Source organism: Monomorium pharaonis, chromosome 7, assembly GCF_013373865.1.
Source record: "Monomorium pharaonis isolate MP-MQ-018 chromosome 7, ASM1337386v2, whole genome shotgun sequence".
In the NCBI taxonomy this organism is placed as follows: domain Eukaryota; kingdom Metazoa; phylum Arthropoda; class Insecta; order Hymenoptera; family Formicidae; genus Monomorium; species Monomorium pharaonis.
Genome location: NC_050473.1, coordinates 23,479,867 through 23,505,678, shown reverse-complemented (window position 1 = coordinate 23,505,678; position 25,812 = coordinate 23,479,867). Strand labels below are relative to the sequence as shown.

General features: G+C 34.0%; 1 protein-coding gene and 1 long non-coding RNA gene across 3 annotated transcripts; one reads left to right on the top strand and one right to left on the bottom strand.

The window, feature by feature from the left end:
• Nucleotides 1-1,111: 1,111 nt before the first annotated feature.
• On the bottom strand, nt 1,112-8,033 carry LOC105832613 (BTB/POZ domain-containing protein KCTD9). Of its 2 annotated transcripts, none has more exons than XM_036289445.1 (7): nt 7,672-8,033; nt 6,081-6,202; nt 5,726-5,889; nt 5,145-5,285; nt 4,842-5,068; nt 3,450-3,779; nt 1,112-3,291 (listed from the first exon to the last, which is right to left on the bottom strand). In XM_036289445.1, the coding sequence occupies exons 1-7, from the start codon at nt 7,717-7,719 to the stop codon at nt 3,175-3,177; spliced, it is 1,149 nt and encodes a 382-aa protein (XP_036145338.1). In that variant the 5' UTR covers nt 7,720-8,033; the 3' UTR covers nt 1,112-3,174. The 2 variants fall into 2 exon arrangements, with proteins under 2 accessions (XP_036145338.1, XP_012529183.1); XM_012673729.3 differs by having other exon boundaries at nt 5,145-5,296; nt 5,713-5,889; nt 7,672-8,032.
• Nucleotides 4,170-7,693, top strand: LOC118646470. The gene is made up of 2 exons (XR_004964043.1): nt 4,170-4,304; nt 6,998-7,693. It is a non-coding gene; the product is annotated as an uncharacterized LOC118646470 (long non-coding RNA).
• Nucleotides 8,034-25,812: the final 17,779 nt, after the last annotated feature.

Sequence of the window (25,812 nt, the reverse complement as noted above, 5' to 3'; positions counted from 1 at the left end):
GCCAAAATTACAAAAAAATATTTGAAAAATATTGTTTAACATTAAATTATGACCATCATTTTTAAAACAACCGGTATAATCAAAAACTGACCCCATAAGAAAATTTGCGTATATGAATACAACATTGTGTCAAAATTACAAAAAAATATCATTAAAAAAATATTGTTTAAAATTAAATTATGGCCATCATTTTTTAAACACACGGTATTTCCATAATCAGACCCCATAAGAATACTCCCGGTTACGAATGCAACGTTGTGTCAAAATTTCAAAGCAATCGGTGAATAACTTACGGAGATCTTAGATGACTAACAAACGAACATTTACATTTTTATTTATATAGATAGATTTATGGTAAATAAAAAATAAAAATTTGTATAAGAGTTATATTTTGTAATTATAAATATTTCATAAATATTCTTATAATTTTTATGATAAATCTTTATGATTTGTCAAATCTAAGACCACAAATATATTTATAAAATATTTGGATAAATATTTATAAAATATTTAAATAAATATTATAAATATTTTATAAATATTGCGTGTTGTCTGGGGTATAATTTAGCTTTATCAAAAGAACAAAGCAAAAACATATTTTTATAAGTTATTCCACATGTTATTTCGCATATGTAAAAATCAGGAAATAACTGTAAATTTATATTTATTTATAAAAATATTAGTCAACTACAAGTTTCATGTTTCTGACATCTATTGAACTGATCTATAACAAATATGTATTTATGAGCATCAAGTGTTCATGGATTATCACAAAGTACTAGGTTGCGCACGATCTTCGAAGTCAAGCAACGTCGACGGTGGTTCACAGTTGGATGGGTGACCGCGGAAGTAGGCAGTTCCAGATGTGTGACTATGGTATGATGGTAACGATGCTTGTTGAGAAACAACATAAATTTATTTTTTTTTTTACATTATAATTATGTTATTTCGATATTTTCACAATGCAACATGTTATATATTTATTTCATTACAGTTATATTTTTAATTTGTCAATAATATTACATATACGTAACTGTTACAATTAAATATATAACATTGTTGCTTCCTTGAGTGGGAAATTACAAGGAATGAGTATATTACAAATTACAACTCCATTATATAACTTGTTATATTCGATTATACTGAATTATGTAATTGTTATAGCATAGTTATAAATGTGTGTTTGCTGGGATAGTATAATTACCTTATAAATGCTAGATACATAAAAGTCAATTTTATTAAAAAATTTTTATTAAAAAAAAATTTTTTTTAATAAACAGCGTAATTAAATGGAAGTATTTATATTGTACAACTTTTGTATAAAAATTTTTTTGATGTTAAGTTTACAAGATATATTGAAAAAAAGGCAAAAATGTCAACCTTTGAAGGGTAATCCTTAAACTGTTTTTGAGCACCAACTAAAATTTTCTAAATTCGTGTATTGCCTCCTTCTACAGTTGTACCGAATTTTACTGAAATGGAAATTTTGATGCAAGAAATATTCAACATAAGGAAGGTATAAAGGATAAATTTTTTCCCAAAAATTAATAAAAAATTAGAAATTCTTAGTTGGTTATAAACGCTTCTTTTTAAAGGATTGAAACCACTCTTCAAAAATTGAGAATTTTTGCTTTTTCTCGATATATATCGTAAACTAAACAAAATATCAAAAAAATTTTTATACAAAAGTTTTACAGCATAAATATTTTTTTATTTAACTATGCTGTTTATTTTTTGGAAAAAATTTTTTTGCTAAGCGCTGTACGTTGATCTGTTCACGAGTAACAAAAATTCTTTGATTTTTTTACCCGAGATGCAGCGCAGCAAATTCGCATAAAAAAATTTTATTTTAACGGGTCAAGCTTCATCATTGTGCCACGTTGGTGAAAAGATAACTGAAATCGGCAAAAAGCGTTTGAAAGAAGTTTTAAGCTTTAAAACGCTTTTTGGATTCTGATTCGATAATTTTTCGCCGAGTTCCAGCGGTTTGAAAATAGCCTAAATTTTCGATATACAAACTGTTCCCTATTTTTTTTTTAGTAGTATACATATATTTGATAAAAAAGAACTACAAAAAAGAATTACAATTATTATAAATAAAACAACGAATACTTCAAATATGTAAAATCTTCAATTAAAGTTTTTGTTACTATAATATAAATTATAATATGTACATACATATATATAATATAATGTTACATTTGTATTTCATTATATGTATATATATATCCCACACAGCATACTTTATCTTGAGGATATCTCAAATTGTCCCAGACAGATGAAGGTGATCCCACAGATATCTCAATGAGTAGCACCTAGGATATCTTACAAGAACATCTTAGGACATCGTAAAAATATCTCTTACGATATCCTATTACATCCAAATAATATCCAATCATATCCTTAGCTCTACTATGGAGTGTAAATCTACATATCTTAATGAGTAGAAAACAAATCTTACATGTTCTTAACATATATTGTGTGCAACATGTTAATCATATAAATTCTTTTATAGAAAGATTCCATTAACTTAATAGACAATAAATATTATATAATATACATATAAAACAATAGTGTCTACATTTACTGATCTAGATCTTTACTATCAAATATTTTTGGATCAAAGTATTTTGGATTTATTATTTAGTTTATTTTATAAATGTTTAAAACTATGCATAAACTACACATTATTTTAAACTAAGAATATTTAGATTTAGATTAATAGCAGTTAGATATTTATTACTTACGAGATATAACAAGATTATTATCTAATGAAACATTTACATCATTTATTAGAGCAATAACGGGACACAAAATATAACAATAAAAAACTACAATATTTGTTAAGAGATAAATTAATATGTAATATTAACAAAGAACAAATGAAAATATTGCCATACTTCTATATATTATTCATTGTCTTTACATAATAATGTTACGAAAAAAATTATAATGAAAATATTCTAACATACACGCACTCATGCATACGCATTAAAAATGCTATATTTGCAGTTTAATAAAATCATTGTTCGTTTTAAAATAATTATTGTACATTTAATTTTGAATAATTAAATATTTAAGACTATATTCAAAATTATTATAAATAATACCACCAAACTAAAAAATGTGTTTATTAGAAAGCTGCAATCCTAATGTGCAGCGTGACGCTTATTGTTATCGTATTGTTTGAGACATATGCAGTGGCGTTAACATTAACTCAAAAGCAGCATCCTTCAAATTTGCGCCTCGCAAATTTGCATCTTGCAGATCGGAGCCAGATAAATCACAGCACTAAAAAATGATACAAGCATGTATATACATTTAAGTAATTATGAATATAATAATAAAAAATTGAAATTTTAAAACATATATTAATGGATAGATACATCTATCATGTATTAAAAGATAAATTCTAAATGGTATAAGTAATAATTAGTTGAGATGAGTACCTCTAAATCAGCACCAGCTAAAACAGCTGATCTTAAAATACAATTTCTAAGAATAGCATTTTTTAAAGTAGCCACTCGGAGATTGACGGCTGCCATATTACTGCCTTCAAGATTAGCACCTTTCAAATTAACACCTTCCATGTTTGCTGATAGACCACCAGGATCTTCAAAATTACACGAATGCAGATTGGCTGCAGCCAGATTTGCGCACGACATTTTGACACAAACAAGTTGGGCACCTTGCAAATTAGCATGGGATAAATCAGCGCGCTCGAAACAACATCCTGACAGATTAGCACCTGCCAGACTACAATGATGCATAATGGCGTACTATATTGAGAAAAACATAACAAAATTACGATTTTTCATAACAGTTAACAACATTTGTATTAAAATCAATAGTAGATAATGCAGTTTTATGTATTTACGTGAGAAAATGATATAAATAGATATAGATAAACAGAATATAACTGAGGATTACATCAGAGAGGAATGTGAGAGTGGCCACTGCGGCCTTTTTCGTGCGACCGATATTTGACTAGCATCAGCGTCAAACGTGGATGTAAAACCCGTTTTACATTAATCGCAAGCAGCCAGTTGCGACTTGCGACATCCAATAAGCGCTTAGTTTCTAGTTAAAGCTCGACAGTCATTGGGTGTTGCAAATTGCAACTGGCGACTGCGATTAATGTAGAACGAACTTTACATCCACGTTTGGCGCTGATAGTCAAATAGCGGTCGCACGAAAAAGGCCGCAGTGGCCGCTCTTAGGTTACTCTCTGATTACATCGAAGGCCAGAGATACGCGATCAAGTGAAAGAATAGTCAAGAGAATAATGCGCATTCTTTTCAGCAGTAAGAACAAATAAGCAGTCTCTTCTTTCTATCTGCATCGCAGATAATATATAAGCAAACAAAATCAAGTAAAAAAAAAATAGCAATCGCAATTATCGTAGGAAACATTGATAAAAGCGAGCGAGAGCGATATCCAATAAGAGTTCTGCTTTTTCCAACATGGCGATGAAATGTTCGAAAATGTAGAGCTCTCATTGGATATTGCTCATCGCTCGTCGCTTATCGCGTCTAGTGTGCGAGAGCCATAATACATTTATTTACCATAAATTTGATTAATTGCACAGTTCATGCTCCAAACTCGCTATTAATTTTTTTTACAGTTAAACGTCAACGAATAAAACAAATAATTTTTATATTTTATAAAATATAAAATATAAAATAATTTTTATATTTTATAAAAAGAACCATCTGTTTTACTACATTTACACCACTTTTAGTATTTTACTAAGAAACGCAGAGATTTTTAATGCAAAAAATCGCATTATACTCTACTGACTTATCTACTGCAAAATGTATACAAAACAAATGTCAAGTTACCTTGAAATTAATATTCCTAAGATCTAGTTTTGAAAGATCAGCTCTTACAAAATCAACTCCCTGAAATCTAAGTTCTGCATTTGTTGGCGTAGACATAATGGCTTTAAGTACATCTTTACGAGTTAAAGATACAAGACCCTCCTTTTGCAGTTCTTCTTTCTCCAACATTGTAGTAAGAATTCGAATAGCACCTTCAATACCATAAAAACAAGCTTCCGCCAAAACTCCTGCGATTTAAATATTGGTCTTATTAAAATAAATAAATTAGTCATAGTGATAGAAACAAAATTTGTGAGTATATACCAGCTATATTAACATTAGCATCGAGTATCATTTGACCATGTCGCAAGTAATTTAACAATGGTTCGAAGTAAGTAGGACTTCTGTCAATGAGATATGCTCCGAGGTGATCTCGTCTGCTCGGCTGTATTTTATGCTCCGTTTCTGTAAACATTCTTTATAAAACATATTATTTTAACAAAATTTTCTCTCTTCTTCTCTCACTCGTACATATAAAAGTTTTTTCAATTATAATAAATTTCTATTATAAATTTTAATAATTTTAAATACCTTTTAATTTTATTTAACTTTATTAAAAATATTAAACCATAAAATTCTTATTCACGTTTAATCTTAGTCATAAATATTATATGCTACATTATACATCAAGTGTAAATTATTAAAAAAATAACTATAAGATCATTAATTTTAATCGTTTGAATCGCAACAATCTAATTATATTACGACATTGTATTAAGAAGACAAATATAGAGAAAAACTTTAATTTCTCAGATATTTTCCATATAAAGGATATAAATATAAACATATACTTTTCTGAAGAAAATTGAGCAGAGAGAAACAGATAATATACCTCGCTAACATACTCATAGGTTCCTTTTTTGTCAAAGTGTCTCTAGTCGTGGTAAAATATTTTCCACCGACATTTAGCGTAATCCATTCTGAATTCTTATTTGGTTGGTTGTGACTTAAAACCTTGTTTGTATGTATAAAATTTTCTCCACTCGAAATATATAAAATATCGTCATCTCTACAAAGATTGTTTAATATTTTAGTATTTTATTTAATAGTAACATAAATAATTGACGTAAAGTGAGGTATAGACAAAATATTCACAAAAGAATATCATATATCTTATTTTGTTGAGTGCTACGAAGAAAACTTGTTTTCAAGTGAACTGCACTTCTAGGTATTTATTTCTACAATAATTAAAAATTTTACCTAATATGCTTGACATCATCAATTTCACCACCTTGTGACGTAAAAATTTTTTTTGCAGTTATTTCGAATTTTGTGCTAGCTGCTTTCAATAATTCATCTAATGAATGGGTCACTACAAATACCTATAATACATAAAACGCATGTATACTTATGTGAAATAAGATTGACATTTGGTCTATCAAATATTATTTTTATGTGAATTGTTTTTTTCAAATTAAAACACAAGCATATAATCGTCAAACTATATATCATAGTTTAACAATGATAAAAAATATTATAAGGTTTATAAAAAAAAAGTAAATATGCAGTATTATCTCTGATTTTCCTTTACTACTTAGTAAATTTGTGCATTTTTGTGCATAGAATTGTTTCTGAGAAGAAAAATTGCACAAGTCCCATTTTAAATTTAATTATAATTTTATGACGTTGGTAAGTAGAAACATAATGGAAAATTTATGGCTGTATGGATTTTGCGCATGTTCTTTATATTGATGATAATATTGCAATTTACAAATTAAGTGTAAAATAAACTGTTCAATCAAATAACATAATAACAATTGTTGGCTTCTTGTTCAAGATGTTGGTAACGTTAAACTGTGTAGCTCAAATTTATTCATCTTTATGTTTATATTAGAGCAATCACAAACCATTTTCTGGTGTAATTAAATTTAAAAAATAATTTCAATTTTGAATTAAAACAGAATACTTGCTAATATGCATGCATAAACATGGTTCGAATCTTCAATCATAAACTAATATTTCCTCTATAATTAAAATTATTTCTTATAAATCTTTTATCATTTAATCAAAATAGAAAATATTTGCTACTATGAACTAATAAATAAAATATAAATTTTTATCCATAAACAATTTTAACAAAAATTGTTCAATTCTAATCTATTACATTCTGATTCCAGAACACAGATCATACAAAGGGCAACAATTCAGCATTGCCAACATCTGGAACAAGAAACCAAGGATCATTATTAAGCTGTGCAACTGAATAATTTATTTTAATTTATAAATTACAACATTAGAGAACATGCATAGTATCTTTAGAGTTATAAATTTATCATGTTCTCACTTACCAATATCAAAAAATTTTTTAATTTAAAAAAAGGATAACTCAGGTGACAATTTTTCTTCTTAGCAAAGATTTTAAATAAAACAATATACAAAATTACAAAATTACAAAATTAGAAGAAAGTTGACGATAAGAAAGATTATATTGCATATTTATCTTAAAAAAAGTGTTTTATAAGAGACAATAATTTATTTAATTGAAGAAATAAAAGTACTCAAGTACTTTTCAAACACTAATGCATGAGTTACGTTTCACATCGTAGCAATTAATGTGAACAAAATATTATATAATAAATAATGACATTGTTGCAAGCATAGATACAAAAAGCTTCTCTAAATATGTAATTAATATTGTAATACCACTTCGAATAAAAAAATATTAAAAATAAAAACAAAATTGACATTTCTTGATTTAAACTGGTATGTCAAATAGTTACTTGACAAATAATAAAGCAACTATTAAAATGAGGATTGAAATATAATTTAACAGTGACACACGCAGCACTACCTTTCCATTAACGTCCGTCCCATTAACAAAAATAATTACTCTTTTCATCGTATAACTATATACCTCTCTTTATAATAGAAAATAATACAAATAGTCTTAATAGAAAATTTGTTAAACGCGTCAAAATTTATCCTGAGGCTTGATTCTTGAATTTATTCGCAAGATAAACGTATGCGCAAATACCCTCTCTAACAAAAGTTGCAAGCTTATTGGTTAAAAGCCACACGATAGCTAATAAATTTTCAACTTTTCGATAAGAACAGAATTTACGAATACGTTTCTCTTGCGAATGAATTCAAGAAACGAACTCCTGGAGAAACACAACTGTAGAACTGTACAGAAGCCGTATATCATCTTTTGTGGAGCATAATAGAGCATAGATGGGAAACGGAAACATTTCTGAATAACCATAGACAGATTTATACCCAGAGAGAAGGCTGAGAGACGCATATTAAGGCACTATAAAAGTGAGTATTCTCACGTCCGCCATTTTTCTTCTAACTAGCAGGAAAAATTAGGTATGTTTTGTATATATATATACGTCAATAATCTTTGGAAGCACCAAACTTTATGCGACAATGGCTTAGTTTACATCGTCAAAACCTTAGGACGCGTATTAAGTTTGGTGCGCACCAAAGCTTTAGTACGGGCGCGTTTACATCGAATGTACTAAGCATGTACTGTGAAAAATATAATACAAATTTAATTCATGTTGATGTCTCCTACTAAGACATTTTCACACCGGTTTTTAGATTTTAGCACTGAGGTTATGCTCAATTGCCAAATTCTCTCTAAAATGCGTTTTATGCGTTTACATCGACATTTGTATCACTTGGTACGCGTATCAGTTTAGTACGATACTCCTAATTGATACGCTCGTACCAAATTGATCCGGCAGCGTTTACATCGTGCGTACTAAATATTTAGTACGAATTTGATACGAATATGGTACCTGATACGCGTATTAAATGCACGATGTAAACTAAGCCAATGAAACGAAGTGTAACGTCCTGGACGACGGACCTTCCTTTATTCCACTTACCTCGGCAGTAGATAAAGGGGCGCTCTCTCTCTTTTTGGGCTACCTGCTGGGCCGGCAATACCCTGGGATATGAGAGCTAGGGTTAATTCAATTATTAGCTGTTGTAAGACATTTGGACAAAATAACTGGGTTTACTCCTCTATGCGGAGTTCTTACTCAAGGGTCTTGGGTAAGCTTACTCTATAGAAGCAAGAGTGACAATGACTTACGAGTAACAAGAGTGGTAATAAGGGCGATAAAATCAGAATAGTAGTAAGGTAGTAGCAACAATATGATACCCTTTTAATAAAGATTATCAAATAGTCATGACAATAAGATGATAACTGAATAATAATAATAATAATAATAATAATAATAATAATAATAATAATAATAATAATAATAATAATAATAATAATAATAATAATAATAATAATTAGCAATTACAAAGTCTTAGTGAAATTATAAATGATAATATCTACAGGATAACTGTTTAATAGTTGAATAATAATAATGATAATTGAAAATTGGTAACTTCAACGGTAAAGATTATAAGGCCGTAATGGTAATAAGATAACAGTTGAATAGCGATAATAATAATAATAATAATAGCGAAGTTGGCAATTGTGAGAGCTCAATAAAATTGTAACTAGTAATGACGAGATAAGTTGATTGGTGGTTGGATAATAATAAAGATAGTCGCAACAAAATTATCAATTACAAGAGTTTAGTAAAATTGCACACATAATAATGACAATTGAATAATTAGTTGATAGTTGAATAATAATCATAATAATAGCTGAAAGTTGATGACTTAAATAATAAGGATTGTAAATCAACAATAATAATATGATAATTAAATAATAATAATGATTACGACAAAATCAGCGACTACAAGAGTTCCGTAGGATCTTAAATAATAGTGGCAGTAAAATAGCTGGTTGGTAGTCGAACAATAATAGTTGTAGCTAAAAGTCGACACTATATATAGTAATAAAGATTATAAATCAACAATGGTAATGAAATAGTAATCAAATAGCAATAATAGTAATAATTACTGAAAGTTGGTAACTTCAATAATAATAATTTAATAATAATAATGTAAATCAATAATAATAATATTGCAATTAAATGGTAATGATAATACTTGTGACAGAACTAGCAATAATATAGTAGTAAGATAACTGATAATTGAACAATAATAATAATGGTAACAGCAAGTTAGTGTCTATAATAATAAAGATTGTAAATCTATAATAATAATAAGATAATAATTGAACAGCAGTAGTGATAATAGTAACGAAATTAGTAATTGCAAGAATTTAGAGAAATAGTAAATAGTGATGATGACAAGAGAGTTCATAACAGGAAATTAACAATTAGGTAACTCTAATAAAGCCAGACTACGAATTAATAATATGGGTTTTAATATAATGGCGGTGCTAGGAGTTGTAATCGAAGATGACGAATAATGATTATCTAAATATAAATTTTCCTGGTGGAGGCGCGTTCCTCAAGATGTTCTCCACTTCTTCGTCGAGCAGTTGTTCCTCGATGTACTCATCAATTTCCTCCAAAGTAAAAATTTGCGGATTGAAGGGGTATGTTAATGTTCGGGATGTGGTAGGGTTAGCTGGGGGTGGATCGTCTAAGGGTTGGGAATGGTTGTCTATAGGGGATATCAAAAAATTTATAGGGACGGTCGGATCTTCGATATCAGGGATCTCATCTAAATTTGGGAAAAAACTGTCTTCAAAATTGTAAATGTCCGTGGGTATGAATTCGGGCGTGTTATCAAGTTTCAATCGTTTAGTAGGAGGAGGCAGGGTGTGGGATTCTTCCACCTCTTCGTTTGGCGGAGGAGGCAATTCCAAATTGAGGAATTCTTGGATTTCGCGGTCGAAATCTTTAAGCTCCTCCTTCGTTAAGGACCTTGACGATACGCGGTTTGCTGCGCGCCTACTGAGGGAAATGAATTTCATCAACCTTTTTGTTGAAGGAGGAAAGAAAATATTTTGATGTTCTCGGAACTTAATTAATTAAGTCCTTACTTGGCGACGCTTCGCGTCAATGGCCCGGACGAATTAAAGGATGTTGTAGCCATTCGATCTACATTGATAAGGAAATGAGGGAAACAATTATGAGTATCGGCTCGAAAATTAAATTTGAGGGAATGGTGTTTGCAACTATCTTGTTTTATTTCATTTTTATTTATTTGGGCAAAAAGGAGATAAAGACAGAGGGAAGCGGGAGAAGGAAAGTTGTGGCCTTAAGATCAATATTGAGCGGCTTGACTAGTAATTTCTTTAAGTTAATGAGGAACAACGACATTCGTGCTTGGTAGAACCTCGCAGTTGGTAAACGAACGCTTGTTCATTTACTATCGCACCAGAGATAGAATAAGAAAACTTAAAATAATTCTTAAAATTAAAAAGAAAGCGGCGATATACATGCGTGGCAGAGCCTCGCAATTGGCAGATGAACGCTTGCTCACCTACACTATCGCACCAGAAAGAGAATATGAAAACTTAAAATAATTCTTAAAATTAAAAAGAAAGCGGCGATATACATGCGTGGCAGAGCCTCGCAATTGGCAGATGAACGCTTGCTCACCTACACTATCGCACCAGAAAGAGAATATGAAAACTTAAAATAATTCTTAAAATTAAAAAAAGGAAGCGGCGATATACATGCGTGGCAGAGCCTCGCAATTGGTAGATGAACGCTTGCTCACCTACACTATCACACCAGAAAGAGAATATGAAAACTTAAAATAATTCTTAAAATTAAAAAAGAAAGCGGCGATATACATGCGTGGCAGAGCCTCGCAATTGGCAGATGAACGCTTGCTCACCTACACTATTGCACCAGAAAGAGAATATGAAACCTTAAAATAATTCGTAAAACGAGAAAGGAAGCGGCGATATTCGGGCGCGGCTGAGCCTTGCCGTCGGCAGATGAGCGCTTGCTCACCCACTATCGCACCAGAGATAGAATATGAAAACTTAAAATAATTCTTAAAATTAAAAAGGAAGCGGCGATATACATGCGTGGCAGAGCCTCGCAATTGGCAGATGAACGCTTGTTCACCTACACTATCGCACCAGAAAGAGAATATGGAAACTTAAAATAATTCTTAAAATTAAAGAAAGGAAGCGGCGATATACATGCGTGGCAGAGCCTCGCAATTGGCAGATGAACGCTTGTTCACCTGCACTATCGCACCAGAAAGAGAATATGAAATCTTAAAATAATTCTTAAAATTAAAAAGGAAGCGGCGATATTCGGGCGTGGCGGAGCCTCGCCGTCGGCAGATGAGCGCTTGCTCACCCACTATCGCACCAGAGATAGAGTATGAAATCTTAAAAATAATTCTTAAAATTAAGGATTTAAAAGCAAGAATGTCGATAGTGAGCTTTAGGAAAGGGAGAGGGAAAGAGAGACAGAAGAAAGGAGAGATCTATTGGCCTAGTGAAAGAGGGTTCGATGGAAAAACCTGGCTGAGTTGCAAACACGCGGAATTATGATGGTAACTCAAAAGGACTACTTTATAGTTTGACTCTGCGCGTCGCTTAGTATACGGTTTAAGGACACTGTATAGGCTTCTCAGAACGATAAATAATTATCATTGATTATAGTTTCAAGATTTATTTATTGTGTTAATAATTATACTTTTATATGTATAAAATAGGGTTACAGGGTATTATAATAAGGCTACTTGAACAAAAGCAGAAGAGAAGTGTAGTACAATAATTCGTGTTAACGGACTTACCAAGATAGCAGTGAGGAACAGGGGTGGTTCAAGACTTCAAAATCGAAGTTGCTCTTTCAGGTTCGCTCTAAGACTTTGTTCTGCAAGACACGACTATGCACACGAAGTACACGCACGAATCAAAACGGCATAAAAGCGTGTCGGTCTTAATTGCAGGGTTTATATACCCTTAGATGCACATAGATCGAGCCTCCCTTACCCCTCCATGGCTATCTTAGCTAGTCGGATGCATAATGCGGCTTTTCTTTGAAGTGTACGTGACAACCGACCTCGTCGCATGGTGTAAAAATAGGTCGTCCCTGATGGTGATCCAACAGGATTCGCGATCTAAGTCGATCGAAAATTTTCATGGTGTAATTTAAACGGTAAAAATCTTAATTTTAAGGATGCATAATCTAAATTTATAATTAAATTTATTTATTAACTATCGATTAATTTTCGGTTATATATTTTATGTGAATTACATTTTGGATTTTGTATAGGGGTGGTTCCAATTCGGTTAACAATTGGCGCCCAAGATGCTCGGGTAGCCCCCACGAGTTATCGCCTTACGCGCCGCAAGAATACATCAGTGAGCGTGATTATCGGTGTGAATGAACATACATGTGGTAGGTACGCACGCTACTCACGGCGTAGGTCGGCCGCAAGTTAATCAATCGAGTTAATCAATTTCGATTATTCCGTTTTCTTGAATGAATCATAGTTATCGGTGGATTGGCGCAATGGCATAGAATTATTTAAGAATTTTAAAATACTTATTATTGTTTACTAGTTATTGCTAAGAATAAAATAAGAATAGCAACAAAGTGAAACAAAACAATCGATCGTATTAGAGCATGAGCGAATATGTGCAGTGGTCGATTGATTAACCTGTTTACAAAATTGATTTTAAATTATTGTTTGTCGATTAGTTTAATTTGTCGTCGTAAATATTCAGTGTTTATATTGGTGACCATTATTTGTTTATCCGCAATTCTAAATCTTACTACAAGCTTTGCGCTTACATATTCTTAATCTACTCGAGATAATAGAGATATTTTAAACAAGAATATTTACTTCACCTGATATCTGGTTTGCTTATTATCTGGGGTCAGTTTCTCCCCAGCAAGGTTTCATAATAATTCTGAAATAATATATTTGGTTTTATAAAGCCAAAATTTCTAATGTTTGTCCAAATATATGTTAAATTATTACAAATAAAAGGAGTAGTAAGAAAAAAAAGAAAGAAAAAAAAAGAAAAAAATATATATATATATATATTCTTGTTTGAAGGAAGTTATTAAACAAAATATGTAAATGTTTTCTTAATTATAGCACAATATTCCTTTGCGTAAAGCAAAAGCCTTACATTTAATTTTCAGGTGATCGGATATTGGAATGTGTATACATATATATATGTGTCAGTGTGCCAGCATATATCATATGTCGCATCTCCCGAGACGTGACTCTCGGCAAGGCCTTCACAACATCGGCTTCTAATGCTACGATTCTACTTGCAGTCAAAGTTATTAATTTATCGAGATATTACGTTATAATTTTCTGGCTATTTCCTATTTGTTTATAAATCATTTTTGGGGAATAAAAATTTTCAGATAGTTTATTTAATAGTTCGTTAATTTTCAATATGCCGATAGACATATATTTATATGTACACATTCAGGTGCGAGCGCGACGGAGTTTCATTCCTTTCTTATCAGTTTATAAGATAGTTCTCTAGAGTACGTGTTACTGGTAGTTGTATTACATTGGGCGTGCATATTATAAGCGAGCCGATAAGAATAATATAAAACGACATAATATATCATCGACACCATATAATAATTGGTAATATATAAAGTTGACAATATATAAGAACTGATAATATAATAAGTAATATAGTGTTCATAAAAATCGGTAACGTATTGGTAATAGGAATGATAATATAAGGTTGTAATAATGATTAACAATAGTATTATTTAATATTTGTTAGTAATGATTAGTAGTGCTACCCATTAACAGTACACAAATGGTGAATGTAGATCAATTCTTATAATTATATTATTATTTGCACATGCAATGATGCTTGATTTCCTTGGAAATCTTGAATTCTGCGGATGATTATAGTTTTGTTATTGCAATAGTCTCGAAATATAATTTTAGTAATTTTATTATAAGAGTTATGATCTTTAATTTTTGAATATTCTTATTTCAAGATTCTTTCCGAAGACAATATTCCCTTTTGTGTAATTAATAATAGTATGTTAATAACCATGGATTAATCTGGGATGACCTTTTATATTTCATTAGGCTTATTCATTATCAGAATCATGTTGATAATTATGCTAATATAATAATCAATGTTCGTAACAAAATTACAATGATATCTATAATTTATAAATTTGTATTTGCAATTTGTTGTCCTCATTAATGAGACGTTTTAAGGAATAGGAATTGGTGGGGGTATTGTCAAGGGTAGGGTATGGTATGATTGGAGAATGTATTGTCTCAAGAATTTCGAGATATTATGGTCTTGAGTTTGGGCTGCAATCTACTCTTCTGAGCGTTTTCTTCTCAGAAGGATTTTTGAGCTTATGAATTCATATTTTTAAGTTCGAGGTCGTATAATATCTACATAACGACGTATGCAGTTCCTTACAACAGACCCTCAGCGTGCTAGCGACTTTGTATATTTTCAGGTCATTTTATAATGACTTTAGCGTATTTTAAAGTCGTTCAAGATTGCTATGAGTGCTTGGTCTCGATATGTCGAAAGTATAACTATTATACTTTTCGTTATATTGGGATATCGTCTTAGATTGCAGATTTATTATTGGATCATAAGGATTTGGAAAGGTAATGGAGAAGGAGGAATAGTCGTTTGTCGGGAGGTTTAGGATGAGTCATCAAGGGAGTGGTTCTAGTGAGAATCTGTATAGTTCCGAAATAGTAAGTTCCAATGGATTCTCTTTGATGGAGAAGTCCCTTCTTATGTTATTATAAGAGCGAGATCCAATAATATTTAATAGTTTGAATTAGGTCCAAAATTATAGTATCTAGGGATTTATTATTTTGGCCTTCTGAACGTGGTCATCCGAGTTTGATCGTATTTCTTAGGTTTGTTCTTTTAGATAGAAGACATTTACGTGCGTTACTTATAAGAAAGGTTAGTTCTGTTAGTAAAATAGTTTGTATAGGGGAGAAGTGACGTCCTTGCGAGAATCTGACTCCTTTAGTCCTGAAACAGAGGAACATAGCTGAGTTTTTAAAGAAAAGGGAGAAATAAAAAAAGAATTTTTTTTAGACGACGTCACAGAAGACACGATATTTATGATCTTGAGACTGTAAAGGTGGAAGCACATAAAGGCTTAGTTTACATCGTCAAAACCTTAGTACGCGTATTAAGTTTGGTGCGCACCAAAGCCTTAGTACGGGCGCGTTTACATCGAATGTACTAAGCATGTACTGTGAAAAATATAATACAAATTTAATTCATGTTGATGTTTCCAACTAAGACATTTTCACACCGGTTTTTAGATTTTAGCACTGAGGTTATGCTCAATTGCTAAATTCTCTCTAAAATGCGTTTTGTGCGTTTACATCGACATTTGTATCACTTGGTACGCGTATCAGTTTAGTACGATACTCCTACTTGATACGCTCGTACCAAATTGATCCGGCAGCGTTTACATCGTGCGTATTAAATATTTAGTACGAATTTGATACGAATATGGTACCTGATACGCGTATCAAATGCACGATGTAAACTAAGCCAAAATTACAGGAGCCATAAGGCAGAATGCAGAAGCCATAGCGCATGCGCTATAGTATTATATTTTGCCATGGACAGATAAATGCATGGTTTGTTCGCGTCGCCATGCCCCGACATGCTCCTACTCACTCCAACGCATTCTAATAGGTTGGCGTCATCGGAATCAACGTATTGGAGTGCGTTGGGGTGAATAGGAGTATGTTGGGACATGTGACGCGAACAGACCCTTTATGTGCTTCCACCTTAAAGGTTATTGCCAGGCCTGCTCGGTTTAGGAGTGGGGGTATAGGCATACGTAGAAAAGGACAAACGTAGACGTTGAAAAGGGACGGACGATATATCAGATAAAGACCTATAATCAAAGATGCGCCAATGGCCCCCCACCATGACTGCTATCCACCATCTTGTACCCATACGGTGACTGGATGGGGGCTGGAGCCGGGGGCTGAGATCTGGGGCTGGGGTCTGGAGTAGTGGAGATAGTAAACAATGCAAGCCTGCTCCAAGTTGTACGCAGTCATATAACAGATGCAAATTTAATTTTTCTTGTTCTTCCTGAGTGTATCGTCAAAATATAGTGACTCTAGAATGCAGAGATTGAATTACCTTATAATTTCTGACACATATTCGTTTAACCTATACTGCTCAACACAGAGCACTCTCCCCTCTTCCTCGCCCAGCGTGGGTACGCAATGGCGGATAAGTCACCATGTGACTCAAGTGACCAATCAAAATTGTGTTCGCCATTGGCGAATCTTTGATTATAGGTCTTTAATACTAGGGGCTCGATTCTTGAATTCATTCGCAAGAGAAACGTATTCGCGAAATACATTTTTTTATCTTTGTCTTTTTAATATAAAAATTGTAGCAACGTTCTGCTTTATTTAATTACACATAATGAAAGTAGAATAGTACAAACTAATGTTGTTAAGCGTGGTAATATTTATTGTATTTGTGTACTACGTAGTGCTTGAGAGGGAAAGAGGAAGAAAGAGGGAGAAAGAGAGAGAGAGAGAGAGAGAGAGAGAGAGAGAGAGAGAGAGAGAGAGAGAGAGAGAGGTGTCATACTAAAATGCGCAAAATACTTATCCATAGTATGTTACACTCTTTGTAATAACACTGAAAAATATTCCCTCTTGATGTAACGATTTCACGATAGCTTAAGCGCGATGCTACGATAATTATGCTTAAAAATTAATGTTTAATATCATGTATTGTTAATACAACGAAGGATTTTCTTTTATAACCATAGAAAACTTACAGTTTCTTCTACCTTTAATTGCATTATTAATTACGACAGATTTTCAGTGACTTATAATGTATTAACGATAGAAGAAACTCGAAGTTCTCTATCATATACAAGAGAAAATCCTTTGTAGTTAATCATACTAACGATACTTGACATAACATTGATCTCTGATTACCTATAATTACCGTAGAAGTCGCATCGAATAGATTATCCTGAAGTCCTTAGATCAAACGTGAATATTTTTCTATCGTGTTATTTTACAAAGAGTGTATATTAGGGATAGTATTTCGTGCATTTTGTAATTTTCTAATAAGATGGTTACGAAAGGAGAATGTATAAAGAATCAATCGTGATAAATCTTCGTTAATTGAATATTCCATAAAAAACGATAAGAGAATTTGATGCGGCAAATATTATATTATTTGCAGGATTCATACGTTTTCATCGCTTTCTCTCTTTTGACTTTCTTATTTACAGAAGTTTATTACGATTTAAATTTGTCATATTTTTATTAATAATTTATAATCTTGTCATGTAATCGCGAGTATGCGTAGCAGCCATCGACGCGAGCTTAGGCGCGGTGCGGCGAGACGTGGGAACGGCGACGACGCCACGCTTCTCCTTCTTCCCCCCGCCGCCGCCGGCAGCCAATGCTTGAGACAGTAGGCCGTGCTATGGCTCGAGCGGCTCGAGCCCTTCCTTCGGCGCGCAAGGCGCGCTCTCATTCGCATAAATTAAAAAATTTATATCTTGATTATTGATAGACCTAACCAAGACTATATTGGATTTTTATGTTCATCTCGATCCCGTCTATCTTTCCATGAAGTATTGCACATCAGATTTGGGACACCCTGTAGAATGGACTGAGCATTGCGATGGGCAAGCGCGCGCCTGCTTTAGAGTGAGAGGTACTACATCTGAGGCCTATTTTGTCTCTCTTGCAAGCTTCTGATTTGTTATTTTGTCCCCCTCCATTCAGGGAGGAGGACGAAATAACAAATCAGAAGCTTGCAAGAGAGACAAACATAGGCCTCAGATGTAGTACCTCTCACTCTAAAGCAAGCGCGCGCTAACCTATCGCAATGCTCAGTCCATTCTATATTTCGATGAATAAGACCTAAGGCTGAAATCACATAGTGCGGAATAGAACGTGCGTCATAGGGTGCGTTCGGGGAGACGCTATTAGCGCTACCAGCATCAGTCCGTCTTCATTACACGCCTGCGGGTGCGTTCGAAAATAGCTTTTGCTGGTGCTGGAAGAAAAATTTAAGTTGGTAGTATTGAGAATTTCCAACGCTGCGTTCGTTTTTTCCCAGCTGGGAGCTGGGAGTAGTTGGAGACACCGAGCAAATGGGTGCATTTAGTGCAAACAGCAATGAAATACTATGTCAGGCGCGATAACGTATGCACATGTTTTATATAACCAAAATTCATCAGTAAATTCAAGGTAACGTTTTTTCTTTGTTTAATAATACTTAAATATAAAATAAAGTTTAACATTTATATTAATAAATAAAAAGCAAAGAATGAAGAACATTAAATTTTATTAATATTTTATATTATAATGTATAGTTGCCGTCTATGCCCTATAAGTAGCAAAAATAGAAGGTACAACCGTATGCGAATAATAGTTCGATAATTCTTCATGTATTATAACTTAATTGCTACAATGTGTTCCAAATAATTTGTTATTTTTGGTACGTTTCTCCTTTCATCTCGTGTTGTTATTGAACAAGATATTTTGTAATTCTTCATCGTCGTTGTCACTGTTATTAGACGATAAACTATACTTACTAGAAGAATCAAACATGTTTTCGAGTAAAATATTCTTCAATAATAACTTTTCCATAATAATCCCTTCCATAATAAGCAAACACAAAGTTACATGTAAATAACCTGTTGCGTAATATTTGTTATACGCAAGTGATATAGCTGTTATACATTGTTTTGGCGTTACAATTATTCAACAAAAATTGTATAATCGTAACATAACACGTTCGTATCAATGTTATTACGGAACGATGCGTCGTAGTTGAATCAGAAATCAGACAACATTACAACATCCTGAATGACAGATCTATTTGATAATAAAAAAAATTATTATAAAGATAATGTTTTCAAAAATAACGGTTTGTCTACAATTACTGCGCACAAAAAATGCACAAAATCGAAATTCATTATGTGCTGAACAAAAACAGAATAATAAATGAATACTATTTAATTTTTCTTAGAATTATGGTCTATATAGTTAACCATCTAATTAATCATTTGAACGCTTCAAAGATTAGTGCTAAATAGATCGCAATTTTCATCAAATTATTAAGGTTATGAAAAAAAATAAATTTAACAATAAAATTAATAAGTAAATAAATTAATGCTATTTATTTTTAATATATTTTGCAAAATTTAATTGCTTTTATAAAAAATAATATAGTTGCGTCAGTTTATAACATATAGGTATATGTAGACAATAACAAGTACCCATATCGATGAGTCAAATTGGCGTAGCAGGTAGAGTACAAGGTCGTCATCCTAAGGTCCCGGGTTCAAACCTAGCAGCGGCAAGTAAAAATAAAATAAAAAATAACATAATTTAAATTTAATTAATTAATAAAAATTTATCTTAAATTTAGTATGTGCTGTTGATAAAAATAATTTAAAAAAATGAAATTTTTATTTTATTTTATTTTTTTTTGTAACTGTTGTGTGATGGTTAGATAACATGTAATTATAACATGTTATATTGCTGAGTCGGAAATTGTAACTTACATGTAAGTTACGTGTAATTTCAGAGTAACGTAACTGTCTTATGTTCGGTTACATTGCTGTTACACTGCTACTATATTACTGTGTTCACTGGGATGTAACGTGCTTGTTAGTTGTAATTTCCCACTCAATAATATAATTGCAATATAACACACGTGTTATATTACAATTACATTGTTGAGTGGGAAATTACAACTAACAGGTATGTTACATGTAACTTGGTGTTTGGTAGGATAATTAATATTGATTAAATTTGTATATTCTTTTTATTGACTTTCGTTTCTTGTTCAACAATACGAAAAGAAAGAGCCTGTAAATACATTATATTAAATAATTATTTATATATTCAGTAATTTTTTATATTAATTAATTATTTACGAAAAGTAATAATTTATGAATTTGCATTAAGAAAATATTTTATTTCAAGTAATTTGTTAAATTTTATGTCACAACCACACATAATAATAAAAGATATTAAGACAATTTTAATGTTCCTCTTATTTCTTGCTTTTTATTTATTAATAATGTTATTTTACATTTACTCTATTTTACATTTAAGTGTTATTAAACAAAGGAAAAGGATTACCTTGAATTTGCTAAATTTCAACAATCGTAGGTATAAGTTATATAAAACACGTACGTACGCGTTATCGCTTGTTAAGATATTTTGTTGTCATTTGCATTAAATGCACCTATTCGATCGATCTTCAACTACTTCCAGCTGGGAGAAAACGAACACAGCGTTGGGAATTCTCAATACTACCAACTTAATCTTTTTTCCCAACACAGCTAAAGCTATTTTCGAACGCAGGCATTAAGCCTGCTACTTAGAGTGTTATTACTTTTAACTTGAATGTTCGCATTCTAATTGAGTGTTAATTTCAATGTTAATCCTAAATTTAAGAACACTAAATTAACACTCAATTAGATGGCAAACATCCAAGTTGAAAAATTCTCTCAAATTAATACTCAAAGCCAGCTGAACACTCTATAGTTGAATGTTTATTTTAGATATTCGTTTTATGTTCATTTCTACCAATGCAGATTAATTTTAATCTTGGTTAAACTTGCTTTTCTTGCTTTTGTTTTTATTTAACATTTTCTAATCCAATGTTTGAGAGTGCACACTTAATATTAAGTGTATACCTTCAACCGATAAATGTTGAGTGTACATCCCCAACGTTTCAGTGTTCACACTTTATGTTGAAAGTATACACTCATTTATTGAGTGGCATATCCAAATGTTGAGAGTATACTTTCAAATATTCAATATTTAAATCCAAACTTTGGTATGAACACTCAATCATTGTGGCTGTACACACTCAATGTTCAAGTATAAACACTCAATCTTTAATGTACACACTCAAGATTTAAGCGTTGTAACCGCCGCTCGCGAGCGACGGCCAACTTCGCCTCCGTCCCTGGTCGCGGCCCTGAGCCGCCCGGGTGTCGGGGCGACTATCTTCGCGAGGTTTCCCGACGCAACGCTAAGTTGGGCGCCAGGTACGTTAAGCGTACCACTCTGTGTGCACCAACTCGCAACAAATGCTACGATCCTTGAATCTCGGGAAAGACGGGCGCACGCTAGGCGACCGGGGCGTTAGCGGCTCCGAGATCCAGCTGCTCAGCCCTCAAATGGCAGAGGGGGAGGTTCGGTGCGGGCGGATGGAATCGGGAAGGCGAGAGAATTACGTACACGACACAAATGTAACAGAAAAATTAACAGTTGTATTTGACCGTAAGAATTACAGTAGATGACGACTCTGCGGAGCGGTGGTGGCTCGCGCGCGTTACCAGCTGGCGTCCGCTGGGTATCAGATTATACGAGAACGGTATTTTGAACGAGCGGGTTATGATGCGTACGCGGGAACTCTCCGACTTGTCTTACGCTTAACCCGGCGTCGTTGAAGGACGCCGATTCCCGCCAAGATGACCTCGCCAAGGGCGAACGGGACGGATCGCAACTCCGAGCCCGCGCGGCACGCGACGGACTCGTGTTCTCCCGTGTTCTAACGATTCTCGCGAAAGATAAGCGCAATAATTATGAGTGATTCGACAGTCCGACGATATACGACGATTGCGTCGATAACTATTAGAGTACACTCCCCGAAGGGGCTCGCAATAACGGTGCGATCGACCAAATTATACAAAAGTAACAACTAAATGTTTCCACGACGCGACAAGATACAGGGAATAACCCGCGACACGACGACCGGACGAAACGATAATTGACTCGGCTGCGGATCGGAACGCACACGCAACGCGAAACTATCACGAAATACACAGCACGCAGCGAAATCACGCGGACGGGCGCGATCGGGCGAGACGACGAGGCCCCGTTGAATCCGTGAGCTCGGGATTCTCATAAACACGCCGAAAGATTTTGCGATAAGTACGCGATTTCCTCGCGGCTCGCCCAATCCGCGAAATCGGTGGCTTTACAGTATGTGTGACGCTCGTCTCACCACTTCGCCTCTCTCCTGCGGGCCTCCTTCGGGTCGGGATTGCTTCCGTCTCTGCGTCCTTCCGTACAACTCGGCTCGGGATGGTGGAACGCGCACACAGTTTTAGGTCTACTTCCGCAGCACGAGTGAGGAATCCTGGATCTCGCGGGGGCCGCTCGGCGGCGCGCCCCACCTTGCCCCCGGCGTTCCCGGCCCTTATTGGTTGATTTCGCGAAAATCGATTTTCGCGCAGAGCGCGGTGCCCACGCTGTCGCCGGCTGATCGATCCATGCACGGCGGTCGATGATTATGGGCCCCAGGCACGGGAATTCTGGCGCTTCCTCGCGCGACCGACTCTTTTCTCCTCGCCCGGCGTATCCTCCGCCACCGGGGCGTCATTTCCTCCTCGACGGGGCGTCGGCGGATCTTGAGTTGTCGTGATTCTTTCGCCGGACTTCCCGCGGTATCGGGGCTGCAGTCGTCCCGTCGGGATGTCGGCCTCGCACGCCGTCGCTGGGTCCTGAAAGCGTGATTCAACGGCAGTATCGGAATTCTTACATGGCACAAACGGTAGGCAAGATAAGGGCGGCATTACCTACGGACCCCCGCTTAGAAAGGGTTTTCGTTGACTCCCTCGTTGTCCATTCCTCTGCAATCTCCGGGAAGATTTTCCGTTGAGACGAGACGTCCGACAACTACAACGAGATCTTCATAGCCAGCACTAATCGATCTCCGCCGCACCCGCGGTATAACGCTCGCAAAAATCTTAACAAGTAATTAGATGGACAGCACGTGGGACGTCACACACACAAAGTACAAAAGAATACGCTTTTGCGTCCGCTCCCGAGCGGGAGGACGCAGGGCCCGCGTGATGTTATTGCGTAAGGGCCCTCAGGGCCTTGTGACGGACAGCAGCCTGCGGCTGTCACGTCACAGCGTATACACCTGAATTTAGGAGTAAACTCCCAAAATCGAGTATACAACACTCAATTTTGACTCTGTTGTGGTCCGTATTAGATAGAGGGACACAGGTATTTGGGATCGTCCGTCGATACTCCTCGGATCAGATTCCTTGAGAGATTGTAGCCAATTGTAGTATAACAATGTATTTATATTTTCTATCTTGATTACACTGTGTAAATCTGATTTGATTCGTTAATACCCGTGACAAATATGAAAGGATGAGCGACATACGTTCGTCGCTGTATAATGTGTAGCAAAACCCGCTCGTTACCTCGTGTTTATATACTACTGTGTAGACAAAGTAAGGTGACATTTGAATTTAAACTGCGCGCAAAAATGGATTTGGGGAATTGCTTTTATTTTTAGGTTGGTAGGACTGCCTTTCACATCCGTGCCAAGTTTCACATCAAAATATTTATTAGTGTTTGAGATACGCTTCGTTTTGTGAGCTACTAAAAGTGAATTTTTCGATTTTTATAATATCTAAATTTGTTGAGCAAAGAATTTGCATTAAATTTTGTTTGCGGAATGAATTTTCTGCTGCTGATTCGTTGAGGATGGTGCAGAAAGTCTTTGGTGATGAGGCTTTGTCGAAAAAAAATGTTTACAAGTGGTATAAAGAGTTCCAAGAAGGGCGAGAACGTGTCGAAGGCGAAGAGCGTCCCGGACGATCATCAACCTCAACCGACAAAGCTCACGTCCAAAAAATCAAAGATTTGGTGCTTGCAAACCATCAACTAACAAATAGAGATCTTGTTGATGATGTTGGCATTTCAAAAGGATCAGTCAATACCATTTTAAAGGATGTTTTGGGTCTCAAACGCGTCAAATCTCGATTGATTCTTTACACTGCATTGATTCTTCGTGACCATTTCGCCAAAAACTCGACCCATATTGTTCCACAACCACCGTATTCATCTGATTTGGCACCGTGCGACTTCTAGCTATTCAGCAAACTCAAAAGACCGCTCCGGGGACACCGTTTTGAGTCGATAGAGGAGATACAAGCCGCATCGAAGAGAGAGCTGAAGGCCATCCCGGAAATCGACTTTAACAACCGTTTTGAAGATTGGAAAATGCGTTGGCATAAGTGCATTGTATCGGGGGGGGGGGGTTACTTTGAAGGCGATGAAATTGATTTGGAAGCATAAAGATTTTTCAAAATAAATGCTATGTTACCTTATTTTTTGGACACAGTAGTACACCGATTTTTGGTGTATAGCCGGGGAGGGTACTTCCCGGTCATTGGCCTTTGGTCAGTGCTCTTGCTTAGCCAGCAATTGCTAGCTATGCAGATTCCACCCCAAAATCAGAAGATTTTGAGTGTTGTTTATTAAGCAACCGGGTGCATTGCCCAGTGCGACGCCCAGTATGTAAGCCGGGCGCAAGGTGTCATTTGACACCTTATATCGCTTGCGACATTTCTTGTGTGAGTGCATCACACTCACAACAACTCTCAAAATTAAAGTGTTTTTTCCGTAAGGGATTTTGTTGATAAATATGTGTTAAATATATATTAAGAAGTTTATTAAAAAGTCTATTTTTAATGTTATCTTTTTCCTTCATAATTATATCTATCCTTTATAATTTTAGCACTTACAATTTCCAAGAAGTCAAATTCTTAAATTAATTTTACATAAAACAACGAAATTGCATTCAAAGATAATTTTTGTTTTATGTGAAATTAATTTAAGTACTTGATCTCCTGGGAATTATATGCTAAAATATATACATGTACATATATAACAACACTGTAATTATTTTTTATAACAGCAATATAATAGTTTATATTGCCATTACAAGACATCTCGGTTATGGTTATATAACAGTTCAGTTCTACGTTATATTTATGTCATATAACTACAACATCACATGAGTGGAAAATTATAACTAACAGGAATGTTACATGTAACGTTCATGTAATATTACCTGTTACATTCCGTTTTATTGCAGCAATGTAATGGTTATATATTAGTGTTTGCTGGGATATAAATTTTGTCATTAATGATATCTAAAAAATAATATTTGTAAAGGTTTAGGAAAATTAACAATATATATATTTATATAATATTTATATTTAAATAATGATAGCTGTTTATCATACATTTTGTTTGACAATTTTTGTTTATAAAAAAACAATTTATAAAAAGTGAAAAACCATTATAACTTTATACATAT